The 16,301-nt window shown below is 40.8% G+C and overlaps 1 protein-coding gene across 1 annotated transcript in view; it reads left to right on the forward strand.

The window, feature by feature from the left end:
* The first annotated feature begins 1,058 nt into the window (after positions 1-1,058).
* acsl6 (acyl-CoA synthetase long chain family member 6) overlaps positions 1,059-16,301 on the forward strand; it is a 35,194-nt gene continuing 19,951 nt past the window's right edge. Inside the window, exons 1-3 of the mRNA XM_030745619.1 lie at positions 1,059-1,463; positions 12,613-12,833; positions 13,856-13,970. Coding sequence (XP_030601479.1) covers positions 1,418-1,463; positions 12,613-12,833; positions 13,856-13,970 — 382 coding nt within the window. The 5' untranslated portion in view covers positions 1,059-1,417. The remainder of the gene's footprint in view (positions 1,464-12,612; positions 12,834-13,855; positions 13,971-16,301) is intronic.

The following is a 16,301-nucleotide window of genomic DNA, read 5'->3' on the forward strand; positions in this document are numbered from 1 at the left end:
TGATCACATTGCAAAATAAATAAACTAAGTAATTGAGTTCAGTGACCTCACCTAAAACTGCTTTCATGCTCCTTGTGTCCTGCAGCTGACACACCACAGGTTACTTGATTAGGTTTTACAGGCTACACTGAGATAAAAAAAGACATTCACAGTCTGTAATTTAATTTTATCCTCCATTTCTGTATTTACTTTTTCATTCATCCTCTGTGAATGAATAGTTTGTCTATTTATCCTTAGTATGTTGGCCTGCTCTTTCCCTCTTGTGTGTCTCTTCGCTGTAGGATCAAAGGAGGAAGAGAAAAGGGGAAGAGAAAAGGGGAAGGTGGCGAGTGGCATTGCTGGGAGTGACAGATTACTGATCCAGAGGAGTGACCCATTTAATAAGGTTAGTCACATGAGTAAGACAGTGAGCAAGCTGGTCACTCCAGTAGTGCCCAACATACATACTTAGTTTAGTTTTGTGTGAAGCTGTTATCAGAGGGTGTTATAAGAGTTATGAGGGTTTCAGTGTTAACTAAACACATAGATGCACAATTTTGCAGAAGGGTCAAATAAAAGTCAAAACAGCCAAAAATTGTCTGTAGTGTGTTCACATATGAAGATGCTTAAAATAGGATTCAGTCATTTTAAAGAGTGTGAGCAGTGCCCTCTCCGTGTCTGATCGTCTTGTCACTCGCGCAGCCTCTGTCTCTTTGTCAGCCTTTCCTCAAGGTTACTTTAGTTCATTGGGAGTGTCTTATTTGGACCACGTGATCCTGATGCAAAGTTACTCTGTGTCAACGCTGTGCTCAGCTGCAGGGATGGCGTGATGTACCAAATTACCCCCCCCCCCCCCCAAAAAAAATCAATATTTAAAAAAAAAAAACAATAAAAATTTGCTCTGACTTAAGCTTTACCTAACAGCGTTTATTTAAGTTAATACAAATGTGCACGACCGAATTGCATCATGGTGCAGATGCAGATTTAGACACGTACATGATGTAAATGTGAGGAATAAATACTACACACTTGCAGCGAGAACAGATAGTTCATCCCCAGTAACCTTGGTGTCGAGCGGATCTTCCAGCACGACCTACAAGCCCCTTACGTGCAGCAGGGGAGTCTGCCATTGCGCAGCAGCCGACTGGGTGAAGGTGGAAAATCCGCTAGAAGGAAGGATGCTTCTATAGGCAGTCGGGGTTTATTTCTTCAGTCAACACTTTCAGTTTTTTCAGGCGAAATTTACACAGAGAAACCTGCTGGAAATCGCCATCCCCTGCCCTGCTCTCCCACTGTGGTCTGTCTCAGTTATATTGTCGTTCCCTTATCCCCCCCCCTCCTTCCTCCTTAATCTCCCAGATTGTCGGCGACTTGCTGCAGTCGACGCTGCAGTTCTGAACCGCTCCTGCACCGGGACAGCTGACTCAATGAGAAAGACATGCTCGCATTCGTTTTGGTCTCTGGGTCGCTCTGGATTATATTAGGTGAGTTGTGGATGTCTCTTTGTCATTTTCATTCATTTGCACGATTTAGCGTCACTGGGCTGGGGGCCAAAAAAGCGGATGCACCTGCCACGCAGTGGGCCGAGACGCATCGTGTCTCATTCATTACCGGCTTTTTTAATTTTCGAAGGCTGCGGTGGGGTATTTCTAGTTTTACAGACGCTACTTCGCGAGAGGCTTAATGGAGATCAATCGCTGCAGTTGGCGCTTCGCCTGCACCGAATGACGCGGTTGACATTTTTTAATTTTCTCCGGCTACACGTGTATTAACTCGGCCCCCGGGCAGACGTTAAAATTTCGCTATAGAGGGTTCTAGCTTTAAGCACAGGGCTTTAATTTCTACTCAAGAACTCCGAGATTATCGGGCCAACATCGAGGGATGCTTTCAGGTGGGTATTAGCTACCTCTAATCAGGTAGGAGAGGGATGGACGAGCTGCCATGTGGCTGGATCCATGCTATTTTTCCGGAGATGAGTGGTTTAATTTGAACGTGTGTGTTTCGTGTTTAAAACCAGCTATTAAAGAAATGTTAGGCGCTAGAAGGGATGAAAAGGATACATTTAAGGCTGCTAAGGTCGTGTGACATTGTGCGTAGAACCCGGACACACGTCATTTAGCCCCCCCGCGCACCATTAGCTCCCATCACAGCCGGCCTTTCAGACCGCTCCTCTACTTATACGAGGCTAAATGAATGTCCGCCTCGATTACATTTATTTCATATAAAACACGTCATATAAGGAAGCCGGTTGTATAAGGCAGCGTTTTGCTCATAATGTCGTCCTCCATGCCTCAGTCGTGGAGGAAGAGGGGATGGGGAAAGATGACGCGCTTCAAATGACTACGCTGATTGGACGGAGCTGTCCAGGAGTGAGCGGTGCTGAAATTCTGCGGCCTACCGGCAAATCACGGAGCACAGCATGCTCGCTTTCACCGACACCACCCGCACCCCGTTTTACACGCCAATTTTTAGGGGTGTTGGAGCTGAGCAGAGACACGACTGTTTGACTTCTGATGAGATTATGCGAAAAAAAAGATCTGTTTCCAGCTGTGTTCGACAGTGATATCAAATACTGATCGCGTTATAAGGCACGACAGCAGATGCTTATACTATCGCTTTTCTTTTTCTTTTTCTTTTTTTTTATGTGCCTAGTTTGATGGCAAATAGCCGGAGATGAACATTTTATTAATTCTGTGAAGAACTGGTCGCATTAATATTACAGTTTGTTGTTACACGTTTACGTGTGCATTGTATTGAATGACTGATGCTGCCAATCAGAGCCTAAGAGCAAAATTTGTGCAAGAAATTAATCGTTCGGTTTAAAAAGGTGCCCTTGGGAGGACTCACTGCACCTTTCACCTGTCACCACATCCTAACGCCCTGCTGCTCCTTAGAATAAATAATGCATTTTAATCAACGTCTAGTGCAGCCCTACACATGGTGTAAGCCTATTCGTTTTCCTGCCTTAATATTTAATTAAATAGATGGGGGCAGTTTCACACCGCCCTTTGGCAAGAAACAGCCAATGGTTTTTTTAGTAGCCAAGCAGAGGCGCTGCTCTGTTTAAAGTAACGCAAGCCTTGTGCTCACCAGAGGAGTGCTGACTTGTATGACTTGTATGACATGCTCCTTTTTCGTCATTTTTAAATTAGAAACCTCAATAAGAGGGAAGTTACACTGTGAAAATATTTAAATTTCTCAAAGAGGTACTGCATGATTGCATAATGTGACTGGATAAATCTTGAGAGTTAAGTAATTCCTGCTGTGTTATAATAACTGTCACTGACCACTTTCACTGAGTGCTAGGAGTAATGAGGCAAATTCCAGGAAAGCGAATTTTTCTTAGAAGATATATTAAACAAATACAACACTCTAAGTCTTTATTCATAGAGTCAGTAATAATAATATTAGGCAGTCTGGGTGCTCTCAGAGCCATATGGCAGTGTGGCTTATTGCTGTTTCAGCAGGCAGTGCACACTCTTCCTCATATTGTGGGATGATGGCTCAGCCTAAAGTGCTTAACCAGGTCTGTCTGTCTGCCTCCTTCTTTCTCACATGCATTTATGTCTTTTAAGTGGTGCAATACTGTACTGTTAAAATGTTCCATCTTTGTTGGTTGCGTTTTGCTTGTCATGAGCCTTAAACGAATAATCTCACTTTCTGATTAGAGATTTTAAACAATTATTGAACTAGAAATTAGAAACTCACACTGTAGCAACCTGCAGTAAAAGTGCAGGAAATTTTAATAATGCGCAATATTAAGAGGAAGTCAGTGTGTAAGCTAGTCAAGAGTTAGAGTATAACAATGTTGCCTCATTATTCAAAAACTGTATGTGTGATTTTAGAAGACCTTCACTAAGAAGTAGGGAAGGTGTTTGTCTTTGCCTGGAGTTCATCTTTTGTTTTTTGTTCTTGGCCTCGAAAATGAAGCTGTACAAACATGACACTATGCATGTACACAGTGTGTGTGTGTGTGTGTGTGTGTGTGTGTGTGTGTGTGTGTGTGTGTGTGTGTGTGATCTATATATGTATGTATTAATCAACCTACCCCACCCCCACCCCCACAAGCTTGAAACCTAAAAGCCAGCCTTCCCTCACTTTGATAGTCAAATCAAACTGTCAGCAGCCTCATTTTTCTGTGTAATTTTTTTTTAAATATGCAAGCACCAACAAGTTTATTTGCATATAGGTGCATACACGTGTGTGTGTGTTTGTGTGTGTGTGTGCGCGCGTGCGTGTGTGCGTGCATGCATGCATGTGTGTCATTTTTTTAAGGAGAAGTTGAGTCTGAATGTTTAGGCAGTGAGAGGGAGAAAGAGACAGAGAGCAAGAGAGAGAGAGAGAGTGGAGGAGGGAGGGGTGGGTGGGTGTGGTGAGAGTGTGAAGCGTCTGTTGAGCTCAGGGTGGTGTGATACGGAAGCCAGCCAGGCCCAAACCAGGCCAAAACGCATCTTGCTTGCCTCAGCTTAATCTGGCCATTGGCACTGCGAAGGTAATCACTAGTTTGCACCGGGCAATGTGATATCCGCCCAGTACCCCTTTACACACCATACACACACACACACACACACACACACACACACACACACACACACACACACACACACACACACACACACACACACACACACATACACACACACGCGCACACAAACACACACCACACAGGCACACATCTCACCTCACCGGCTGCCTGGCTTCCTCAGACGCCTTTATAAGTGCCGCTGCCTAGACCACATCTGCTTTAACCCTTTGGTGATAGCTAATAGTTTAGATCTGTTGCCTACTTTGTTTATTCTATATTTCTCTTTTTTATTGCAGGACTGCATATTTTTATGTTCTATGTTATATATACCAGTCCCTCCTGCTCAGTGCATCCATATTACCCATTTATTCTGCAGCTTATACCTTTACCTGTTCTTGTTTTATGAGTAGTGTCTGCAATGAAACATTTTCCAGTTCATGTGCACAGGATGTTACAGCATCTCTGCAATTATCCCTAAGTGAGGGTGACAGGAAAAAGTTGTGGTTTTAGTCATGAGATGTGGGCTAAGTAGAGGAATGGCAGAAAGAGATAAGAGTGAGTGGCTAAAAGAGAGTGAGTGTGAGAGAGGGTAGGTGGTGTTCAAGGATGATTAACCATTGATGATCGAAAAGAAAAGCATGAACAAGAAGAGGGATACAATGCACTGATGCAAGTGATACTACAAAAGAATTTAAAGAATAAGAGAACGCTGAGCAGGATGTCTTTAAATAGAATACTGTAGTGAGGTTACTGCTGGTCATCTGTCTCTGTGCTAATAGGCTGTAATCTCCCCACGCTGGACTCTAATCATTGGTGATCGCCCTCAGATGGGCCGATGGGGCGGGACTTAAGGATGAAGGGTTGCGTTTCCTTCACTTTAAGCCTCAGAGGTCACAGGAAGTCTAGCTGGCCCATTCACAAGCCCTCATCACTGCATAGTTTGCAGTACCTCTGCACCAAAGTCTTTGCTAAGTGGAATCTTCCTAAGACAGGAAGAGAAGGATCCTCTGGGGTACGGATGGCACAATAAGGAGCCACTGCTTTGGATCTGCTTTAAACAATTTCACAAATCTAAATAGTTAAATAAAGCAGTGTGACCCCTTCACATTCATGGATTATGTCCTTCCACCCTATTCAAGGGAATTCTTTGCTCATTGTAATTCATCTTCCAATGAATAATACTTAAATACTTTTGCTTGAAAATTTGTGCCTCACTATATCCAAGTGAATATGTATATGTGAAAAATTTGAATGTTTATTTTTGCAACCCAGCTGTTCATGCACAGCATGTGCACTAGATGTTTTGTAACAGATATGTTACAATCTGTTATGCTGCTTCAGTGCTCTGACTGTGCACATCTGTCAGGCTTGTAGCCAAGTGTATGTCTGCTAATGTCCTCTCATTTTTTTTAACTTAATTTTCATTCATCAATATTTCCTCCATTTTGCACTCGCTATTCATTCAGTTTTATCTGATAAATTACAGTAGGCTGCTTGCTGTCTCGACAGATCTCACTTTAGATTAGATTGCAGTGTTGATTGCTGATACTAATCCTGATCCTGTCTCCTACATTTCAAAAAGTGACATGGTCACTTGATGGTCTGAATCTATTTCATATGGAAAATCCTAAGAGGTCATCAATAAATTGCATGTTATAAACAATGCTATCAATTAAACTAAACAATTTTTTTTTTTAATTATGTAGGTGTAAACACTTTGCTCAACTTTTTTAGAATGATCAACTATAATCAACACACTTATTAAGAGATGAATCTTTTTACAATACAGTATAACCTAATTATACAACTATGCTATCTCCATGACCAATGAAAGGTCATCTACAGCTTTACAACATCTCAGTTGCAATACATTTTACCACTATTTCATGGTTTAAATCTGTCTGCAAACTTCCCTCGTAGTGATTCAAATCAATATTCTTCCATCCTCAGAAGCCTGAGCTGCAAATGCAACAGAGTTTGAGGATAACCGGCATGGCTTTTTGTGGTGTGATGTGTTGTACCAATTAAACAGAGAGGCCTTTGAGTTCAAATGCCGATGAAGGTCACTGGTGTTGCTGATGGGGATTCTGCTGACCTGCTGTTATCCTGTCACAACAGCTGAAGCAACAGTCTCTGTAGGAGGCAACGGGGATGAACTTAAAGACTTGTATGTGGATGTGTTTATTTGTATGCCTATATGTGTGTGCATGTGTATGCAGTGGGTGGTTGGGAGGTTCTTTATTGAGGTTGCCACAGGATACCAAATAGAGCTCTAGGCTATAGTAAAGAGTTGACTCTTTATGCAAAATAATCATGCAAAACGAAGCACACAGCCTTATCCTAACTACTAAAATGCATTTTATATTCTGTTTGGTAGGAAGAGAAGTCACCTTAAAATTCAATTTGTTACTTGCCTGTTGAGCAAATGGATGTCGTGAGAGTGCTGAGAAAGAAATTAAGATATTTCAGGGGTTGTGATTACAGATTAGGTTGAACCTGCTCCATCTCCTCCTCCACTGTGTGCCAATAATTCACCTTGTGTAAAGGACACTGCTTATTATTTGAATAAGAAATTGAGAAAACAACATTTATTGGAGGAGCCTCTTGAATAATTGGCTTTTTATTCTTTATAGGACAAAGCCCAGTTTTATTGTAGAGGGGGTTTTTGTGTTTTTTTTAGACCTTTTGCTGCCTCTCAAACATGCTCTGTCACTCTGTACTCTGGTCAGATATTGTCAGTGAAAGTTACAGATGAAATTATCACAAACTGGTGCTCTGTCATGGTGTTGGGGTCTTGGACCCCAACACCATGACTTGTGTTGGACCCAGGATTTTTGAGTTTTGGGACCCAGGATTTTTGAGTTTTGGGATGTTTAGGGTTTTTCTGGTTTTGTGTATTTGTTGATCTTTGTGTTTTGGTTCCATATTCTGCATTGTCATTTAGCTTTCTGGTTATGGTGTTACGTTTATGTTCCTTGTGCTTATTATGATCCTGTTTTTTGTGCCTTTTGTCCCCTGCTGGCTGATGGGTTTGTTAATCTCTATTGTATTCCCATTCTGTGCGTTTGATCTGACTCCGTGTAAAGCTCAGGTGTCTTAGTTCTGTCCTCAGTGTTAGCTATTTCCTGTTTTATTTTGGCAACTCGTCTCGTGCTTTGTTCAGTTCAGCTTCCCCTGGCTCCTCATTTGTAATTAGTTTCAGCTGTTTCTCCACATGTTTGCCTCTTCCCTCATCAACTTGTTTGCCTATATTCTCTGCTTTCATCTTCATTATAGCTCCCTGTGGTATGTTTTTATTGAAGAGTAATAGTTTTGGCTTTCTTGTTCTTGTTCTGCTGCATTTTTGTACTTTGGTAAAAGTTCAGCAATAAAACTGGTTTTAAGCTTACCCTTTGTTTTTGAATTTTGCATTTTGAGTTCAACCCCTGCCTGCCACACAGGTGACCTTGACATTCTCAATTTTTTTGCAGGACAGACTCAGGTCTAAAAATGTCATGCTGTACTTGGTTTTATATTGTTGCCTTCATATTTCATGTTATATTGACAGTCAAACACAAAAATACAGAAGAGAGCAGAATGAAGAAAACAAATAATAGTGATGTGCAATTATACATTTGCATCTTTACTGGAGGCCAAGTAGATATCTGGCAGGTCACCTGCAGCTGTCAGGCTATTTCAGGTGATGTGGCATGATAACGTGTGTGTACTAAAGCGTTCATTGCTTTGCTTAAACTCTGCATGCAAGGTCGTGCCTCCGCAAACTGGTAGTATGTGTCCATAAATGATGAGCATGTAAATTATTTGAAGATGCAGTCTCGTAGCATTGTTTTCAGAAATGTCCATCAAAAAAAGTGTGTAAGCTGTCAACTTATTTTACGTGTTCTACGTATTTATTAGCATAGAGTATGACTACATGCATTTAACAGGATTTTCTTAAGCTGCTTCACAGAAGACAGTGGAATGAATAAAATCAGTACAAGTTAAAATTGTGCAATTTTAAATGTATTGCATTTACATCAGTATTAGCATATTTGAATTGCAGTACTGAAACTTGGTTATAATTTTAATGCAAAGTGACAGCATTAGTAGTGTCATGTGTGAGCGGTGTGGCAAGCAGGGCACACGGCCCAGGACCATGACAGGTAGAAGGGTAATTTTAGCCTTACATAGTAGTATTTATAGTAATATTCATCCACCTTCAGAGTTCCCTCTTCTATCTAGTCCTCTTCATTGTCTCCAGATTGAGATGGTGTGTGTCATTGTGTCTGCACAGTGATGCTTTTGTAACCAGCAGCACTCTCCTTCCAGCTTCCTCTATTCCAGCTAGTTGCACAGCGGTGTCAGTGGGTTATGGAGTCTGTCTATATTTAGAGCTGGTCGAATGCTATTTCCCCTCCTCTGCCTCTCTTTGCAAACACCGCTCCACCAATCCGCTGCGACACATCGCTGCAGCCAAGCCACATTAGGCACAGGACACAAAACAACGCATTCATGATACCGCCCCCTTTTGATCTAATTACTAGCTTGATGGTGTATACATGTTTGCAGAGATCTTCTGGATGTTGATTACTAAATCTGTCAACAAGCTGTCATGCTCAGTCACATGATGTACTTCAGTCCCCCAGACACTGTGGTGGTGGATTCATTAAATTTCAACCAGATTTGGACCAGTTTGAAACTTGCAACCTTTATTTATAAATTACAGAGCAAATAAACAAGACTGTGCCAGAACAAAATCTTTTCAGCTGTGATCTAAAGGTACTGGCAGACATAAATTATGTGTTTCTGTTTGTTTCCCACCCCCGCCACTAAAGTGCATCATAATACTTAACAGACATGCATGTGTCAATTTACAGTTTTTTTTTTTTTTTTTTTTTAACTTTTAAAATGTCATGTCTGTCTTGATTTTTCACTGTCACGCATTCATTCACCTGAAGCTGTTTTAGATTTTTTTTTTTTTTTTTTTTAACATCTTCACTGAGCTTGAGTCTTACTGAATCCAGCCACACATGCTACACAACTAAGTGGGTCTGGGCATTTAATTATAGAATTAGCTCGGACAGTCTAACTGCTTCAGTATCCATACAAATGCGAGCAATGAGTGCAATCTAGTTTAGAGGCATTATGAAGTGGCTGCTTTTACTTACTATCATCATTTCCCAGCACTTAAGCTGCTTTAATTTCCCCATCATTATTACCGGAACAGCAGAGATAAAAAAAAAAAAAGGACAACAGAAAGAGAGAAAATATCTGAGAAGTGCTGCAGAAAAAAAAGAGAACCACAAACTATTGCATTATTACAGGCCCAGTACTGTTTTCAGATATCAAGGGGATGCTGCGGTTTCTCGGTTACAGGTGATAGTTTCTGTGTGAACGAAACTGGACTCAGTGAGGAGAATTCAGGCCAAAAAGAAATCTGGGATAGCGGTGGCAGAAGCGATGAAGGTATTGTGCAATGGGCTTGAATCAAAGCAGAGAAAGTGATGAGCAACGGCTTACTGTATCTTAATGTGATGACCTATGCCAGTCGTGCTTTAGAAATGACTGTAGCTGATGACTGCTGTTACCATCAGTGCGTCAGTTTTTTTTTTTTTTTTGTGCATGTATCAACTGAAAGATGATAGAAAGATGATACTATAGAGAGTAAGTGTGGTCACGGTGTTGTAGGAATATCTGTGGGCATGTATTCATAAATAGTAAGACTTTGAAACATTATGATTGTGATGACTTTGTCATGGCCGTGGTAAAGTATATCATTTCAGTTTTTAACAGTAATGGATCTAAGCACATCAGCATGGATAAGGTGTTTTGCTGAATTTAAGATTCATTGCTTTATTTGATTAACCATATGCTTAATGGTACACTGACAGTCAGCTCTACATCTGTGCAGGAAGCAGTGCACATTTAATGTTAAAACATCCAGCACGTGTTTTCCCACCCTCCAGAGTCATGAAGCACTAAGCAGCAGAGGAATGTTGCTTACAAAGACATTAAGCTCCATCATGTTTAGCGCTGCTTAATTAAGGAAACTCACAACGGATATTATGTGTTACTTTTTTCTTTATAATAACGAGATTTAGTTCTTGGTCATCGGCCTTTTGAAATGACTCACGCTAGTATGACTCATCAGGTGCATTGGCACCTACTGTAGAGATAATATCGCTTTGATGGGAATTTAGGGCTGTAGTAACTCAGTGGAAACATGCATTATGCAGTGATGAAAAACTAACACTCTGATTTAAGCTTTTGTCAAGTCAAGAGATTTAAAAAGTCTGTGTTCTTTATGTCAGTATGAAGAAATAGATAAAGGATTTATGAGATAAATAGAAAATGATGCTAATTATGGTGCTTATTTTATGTCTTCTCAATTAATTTAACTTTTGGAAAGTTTTTAAAGCCTTCCGTGGGTTTATGTGATTCAGCTTCAGTTTAGTGAAGGAGTGCACAGAATAGTGCTTCTGCTTTAAATAACAGATGGATGAGGAAGTCATTGTTCCCACGACCTGATATATTTATACCCGTCCGCCTCATTGTCTGTTAGTGTTTGTGACTATGCGTGCAGGTGGGTGGGAGAGAGAGAGAGAGACAGTGAGAGGAGACAGTAAGTGATTCTGATTGGCTATGAACTGTTGCACTGCCCCATTGCAATTCACTGGATCAGGTGGCGCTGTCTCTGACTCATTTCCCAAGGGAGGGAAGGAAACCCCCACCCCAGTCAGCACCACAGTCGGCTTCCCCCTCGGATAAATTATGCATTTCTTGATATGTGTGCAAATTTGTGTGTGTGTGTGTGTGTGTGTGCGTGTGTGTGCGTGTGTGTGTGCGTGTGTGTGTGTGTGTGTGTGTGTGTGTGTGTGTGTGTGTGTGTGAGAGAGAGAGAGAGAGAGAGAGAGAGAGAGAGAGATGAAACTACTGTCCTTTCAAGTCATACCACTTATCATTACAGATAATCTGTCCTGCCCTTCTTTTACACTAAAAAAGAGACATGTAGGGGGGAGACCCCTCAGTCACCAGCTTTTGGATGTAAATTAAGGGTTTGAGGTTAGTTCACTTTTGTGAAGGAGTGGTGAGGCCAAATATGCCCGCATATGCCCATAAAACCCCGTTAAGACTGTCATAAAGTGATGGAAACACAAGTCTGAGAAATTTGTAGGAGGGATTCATTTTGTAGTTGCATTTTAAATGTATCTGTCTTTATCTTAGCAAGCTGATTCACATATCAAATTTTTAAAAAGGCTTGCATTGTCTCATCCCAGACAAGCCTTTCAGGTTCATGAAATATGAAATACCCATCTTTTAACTGGTTAAATAAGTGAAGAAATTTGAGAGTCTAAGGCTAGAACTCCAAAATATTTTTATAGTTTCTAATCTTAAATAATCTTAAAATTAAACATTTTACTCCTTCACATAGAAAAACCGTAACAAACTGGGATAAAAGAACCTCACATTTAGTCCAAGAATGTACTTAAACACAATTTTCATAATACAGTTTGTTTGTTTGTTTGTTTTAATGACAACAGTGGTTGTAATTTAATAAAATCAGTAAACTGACAGAGGAAAAACAGGAAGAAAACAAAATGAAAGTTTGCAAAATTAGTTTCATAGCTTGACTGTGGAAGTGAAAGATTAAGTATTTTGCCCATCTTTAATGTTATGACCATTGCTGCAGACCACCGTCAGCTGACAGACAGTGGTTTTGTCTGTTTTAATGCCTCTGCTTCCTTTTTTCTCTTATTGAAGTCCAGACATTCTGTGTGGAAAATGCACATGTGGGTTTCCCTCACATGCACTGCAAAAAGCATAGCTGCCCTATGTTAGTTTAAAAAAAAAAAGATCAACTTGCAGATGTTAGTGTATGTGACAGATAGATGCTGCAGTCAATGGAGGTTTATTTATAAGCAATGCTAACTGCTGACATTGTTATGAGGATGCAGAAGAGAGAGACATCATCTGAAGTGGTGACAGAAATATGAGACCACATCGGTGTGGTTTACCCTCTTCCTAAGCATTTTTAAGAAAAATGCATGCAATGCATGCAAATAAAACATTTTGTTTGAAAAGTCTTTTCAGAAATCATTAGTAAAAGACTGCCCTTGTCCCTCCCGCAGAGCTTAGTTCCACCCTGATGGAGAAGATGCATGGCCAGGAGATGATGAGCGGCCTGAGGATACCAGAGATGGATGAGCTCGGCCAGTTCTTCCGCTCTCTTCCGACATCCACACTTGTGGGCATCGGCGCTCTGACAGCTGTGCTGGCGTACTGGTTAGCCACCAGACCCCGTCCCATCAAGCCCCCCTGCAGCCTTCTGCACCAGTCTGAGGAGGTTCCGGTAAGACATCCCTTACAAAAATTCACTATGGTTTCCTATGATTTTATGGTTTGCAAAACTAAGTGTCACTCTAAGTAGAGTTTCGTGCCTTGTTGCTATAACAGTAATATGCCTAATTCTTTTGTACTGTAATTATCATCTGATGTGTCAATTTGATGTATTATTTTTTTAATTAAAAGACATCTCACTGTTTCTGAAACAAACCAGGCCACATATAGTGAGCAATCTCTCACAAACATACATACACTACTTCCTGTATTTAAGAAATAAATAGCTAAAAGACACAGAACAACCAGCAAAGTCTGCTCAGACTTTTGCTAATTATATTCTACTTTTAGCCTCTTTTCCTCACTGTATTCAAAAGCTATAATCAAAAATGCGTCTTGACATTTACTTAATGCTCAGACGCTATGGGAAAATTGGGCCCTCGGTTCCATTTTTACTGGTTTAAGCTCACCACCACCCTCCCAACCAAACCAAACACTTGGTTTTTCACTCAGACCTTACACCACAAGCCTCTTACTGACAGGTAACGCTGGCAGTGTCACATTGTAGTCAGTGTGAAACCTCTAGAGGTTTGTTTATTTTCTAACATACTTGAGATACAGGCACAGACTGCAGTACAAGCATGTACTGTACAGTGTATCTTGAGCGCTGTGAGTTTCATGAGGCCTCCTAATCTGTTCAATCTTTTCAAACCAAAACGACTCATTTGCAAAGTGGAATTTGCTTCAGCTGTTGTTTTCCGTATGAGACCGAACTCTAATCGCATAGAATGCATCTGCCGTGTAAACACAGAGAAAGCTTCACAGCTCAGATATTTTTATAGCCATTTGTGAGTTGACAAAAGAGGCGGATTATCACTCTGAGAGCGAGTTAAACAAAGTTCTTTCCCCAGGCTTGGGTATCTATTTTCATGTTGGAGAGGAATTAGATCTTACACCCCTAGAGTTCAGAGGAAAAAAACAATAAAAATAATTGATGGTGTTACACTGTTTTCTTTCTCTTTCTCTGTGCATCAGCGTGAAGATGGGGGTCGCAGGTCTATGATGGGTGACCACTCCAAGCTGCTGACTCATTACCATGATGATGCCCGGACCATGTATGAGGTCTTTCAGAGAGGCCTGCATATATCTGGTGGGTAGGCTGTTCAGTGGAAAAGCGTCCTCATTGCTGTAACGTGCTGAAGCATGCCAACTTTCCAAGTCACTGGCTTGGCATTGGGATTGGCCTTTATATAAAGCGTTTGTAGCCTTAATGACCACTCAAAGTGTTTTACATTTCAGTGTAGCCTGTGTTTCACTGAACATGGTCAGCTTTTCCCATACAGAATTATTCCTTTTTTTATTCATGTTTATAGCCAAAACCCTGGTTTTGGCTATAAACAGGGTTTTGGCCTGGCTATAAACATCTGTGGGAAAATATGTAATTCAGCTTTAAGAATGCAGCAAACTGCATGCCTCAAATTCTCACAGCATGATATTAAGAAGGCTATACATGGTATACATTTAAGAACAGAAAAATACTCATCTGATCTAAACTCGCTGTCAAGTCAAGTCAAGTCAAGTCAAGTTTATTTATAAAGCACATTTAAAACAACGACGTTGACCAAAGTGCTGTACAAGATCTGTAACCCCAAGGACTATACTAAATAAAAATAAAAATATATAAATAAATAAATAAATAAATAAAATAATAAAATAAAAATAAATAAATAAAAACATTAAGAACAATAAATAACATAAGAAAATTAAAAATTAAAACGTTTAAAACAAGTACCATAAAATACCATAAAACAATCATCTAAAAGGAGGTAGCACTGCAGCCAAATGCCAAGGAAAAGAAATGTGTTTTTAATAAAGATTTAAATGTGTGTATCGTCTGAGCTGTGCGGATATGGAGAGGTAGATCGTTCCATAGCTTTGGTGCTGCTGCTGCAAAAGCTCGATCACCTCTCTGTTTTAGTCTAGTTTTAGGCCTCTGTAAGAGCAGCTGGTTCGATGACCTCAGAGCTCTTACAGGGGTGTGACAGTGAAGCAGCTCAGACAGATACAAAGGTGCCAGTCCATTTAAGGCTTTAAAAGTAAGCAATAAAATCTTAAAATCGATTCTAAAACGGACAGGGAGCCAGTGAAGGGATGACAGGACTGGGGTAATGTGTTCATGCTTTTTTAAACCGGTTAAAAGACGAGCTGCCGCATTCTGGACTACCTGCAGGCGGCGCACAGATGGTTGATCTATGCCAAAGTACAGAGAATTACAGTAGTCCAGGCGGGAAGTAATAAAAGCATGAATAACTTTTTCCAGGTCCTGCTGCGGGAGATAAGGTTTTACCTTGGCAATGACTCTGAGTTGGTAAAAACTGATTTTGGTAACAGCACTTACTTGCTTCTCCATTTTAAAACTACTATCTAAAATGACACCCAGATTTTTCACAGCATCACGACAGTGAGGAGCCAAATGACTCGGAGTGCCAGAGGAGTAGCTTGAGGGGTCAAATTTACCAAAGCATATGACCTCGGTTTTGCTTTCATTAAGATTTAGGAAATTGTTTCTCATCCAGGACTTGATGTCACTTAGACAGTTCAGCAGGGGTTCCCATGGATCTCTGCTGTTCAGTTTGATGGGCATATACACCTGGATGTCATCAGCAAAACAGTGGAAACAAATATTATGTTTCCTAAAAATCGACCCTAGAGGCAACATATACAATGAGAAAAGAATTGGGCCCAGAATGGACCCCTGAGGCACTCCACAAGAAAGCTTTGCTGTGGTAGAAAAACAGTTTCCTAGATGGACAGAGAAACTTCTATCAGTAAGATAAGATCTGAACCAAGTCAGAACCGTGCCTTTAATGCCAATTTCATGTTCTAGGCGGGATAGAAGGATCTCGTGGTCCACAGTGTCAAAGGCAGCTGACAGATCTAGAAGTACTAAAACTGCAGGACTACCAGAGTCCACAGTTAAAAGCAGATCGTTAAAAACTCTTAAAAGAGCCGTCTCTGTGCTGTGACGCATTCTAAAACCTGACTGAAACTTTTCCCACATTCCATGTTCACTTAAAAATGCTTGAAGTTGCTTAAAAACAACTTTTTCAAGAACCTTGGATAAAAATGGTAATTTAGAAATTGGTCTGTAATTTGAAAGAACATCAGGGTCAAGGTTCTTCTTCTTGATTAGAGGCTGTACAACTGCATGTTTAAAGGCAGCTGGAACACAACCAGATGCAAGCGCACTGTTAATCAGAGCGAGGATAGTTGGTCCCACTGAATCAAAAGCCTCTTTAAAAAGGCGAGACGGAACACAGTCTGTGGGAGAGTTTACAGGTCTCATATTGTGAATCACCTCCTTTAGTGTGGAGAGTGTGACAGGCTCAAACTGCTCAAAGACAGCTCTGCTGGGAGGAGGTGCAGATGAGTCTGTTTCAGCCTGAGGTGATGAAGGCCTGAGGGCAGAAATTTTTTCCAC

Source organism: Archocentrus centrarchus, chromosome 14 (genome assembly GCF_007364275.1).
Source record: "Archocentrus centrarchus isolate MPI-CPG fArcCen1 chromosome 14, fArcCen1, whole genome shotgun sequence".
Lineage (NCBI taxonomy): Eukaryota > Metazoa > Chordata > Actinopteri > Cichliformes > Cichlidae > Archocentrus > Archocentrus centrarchus.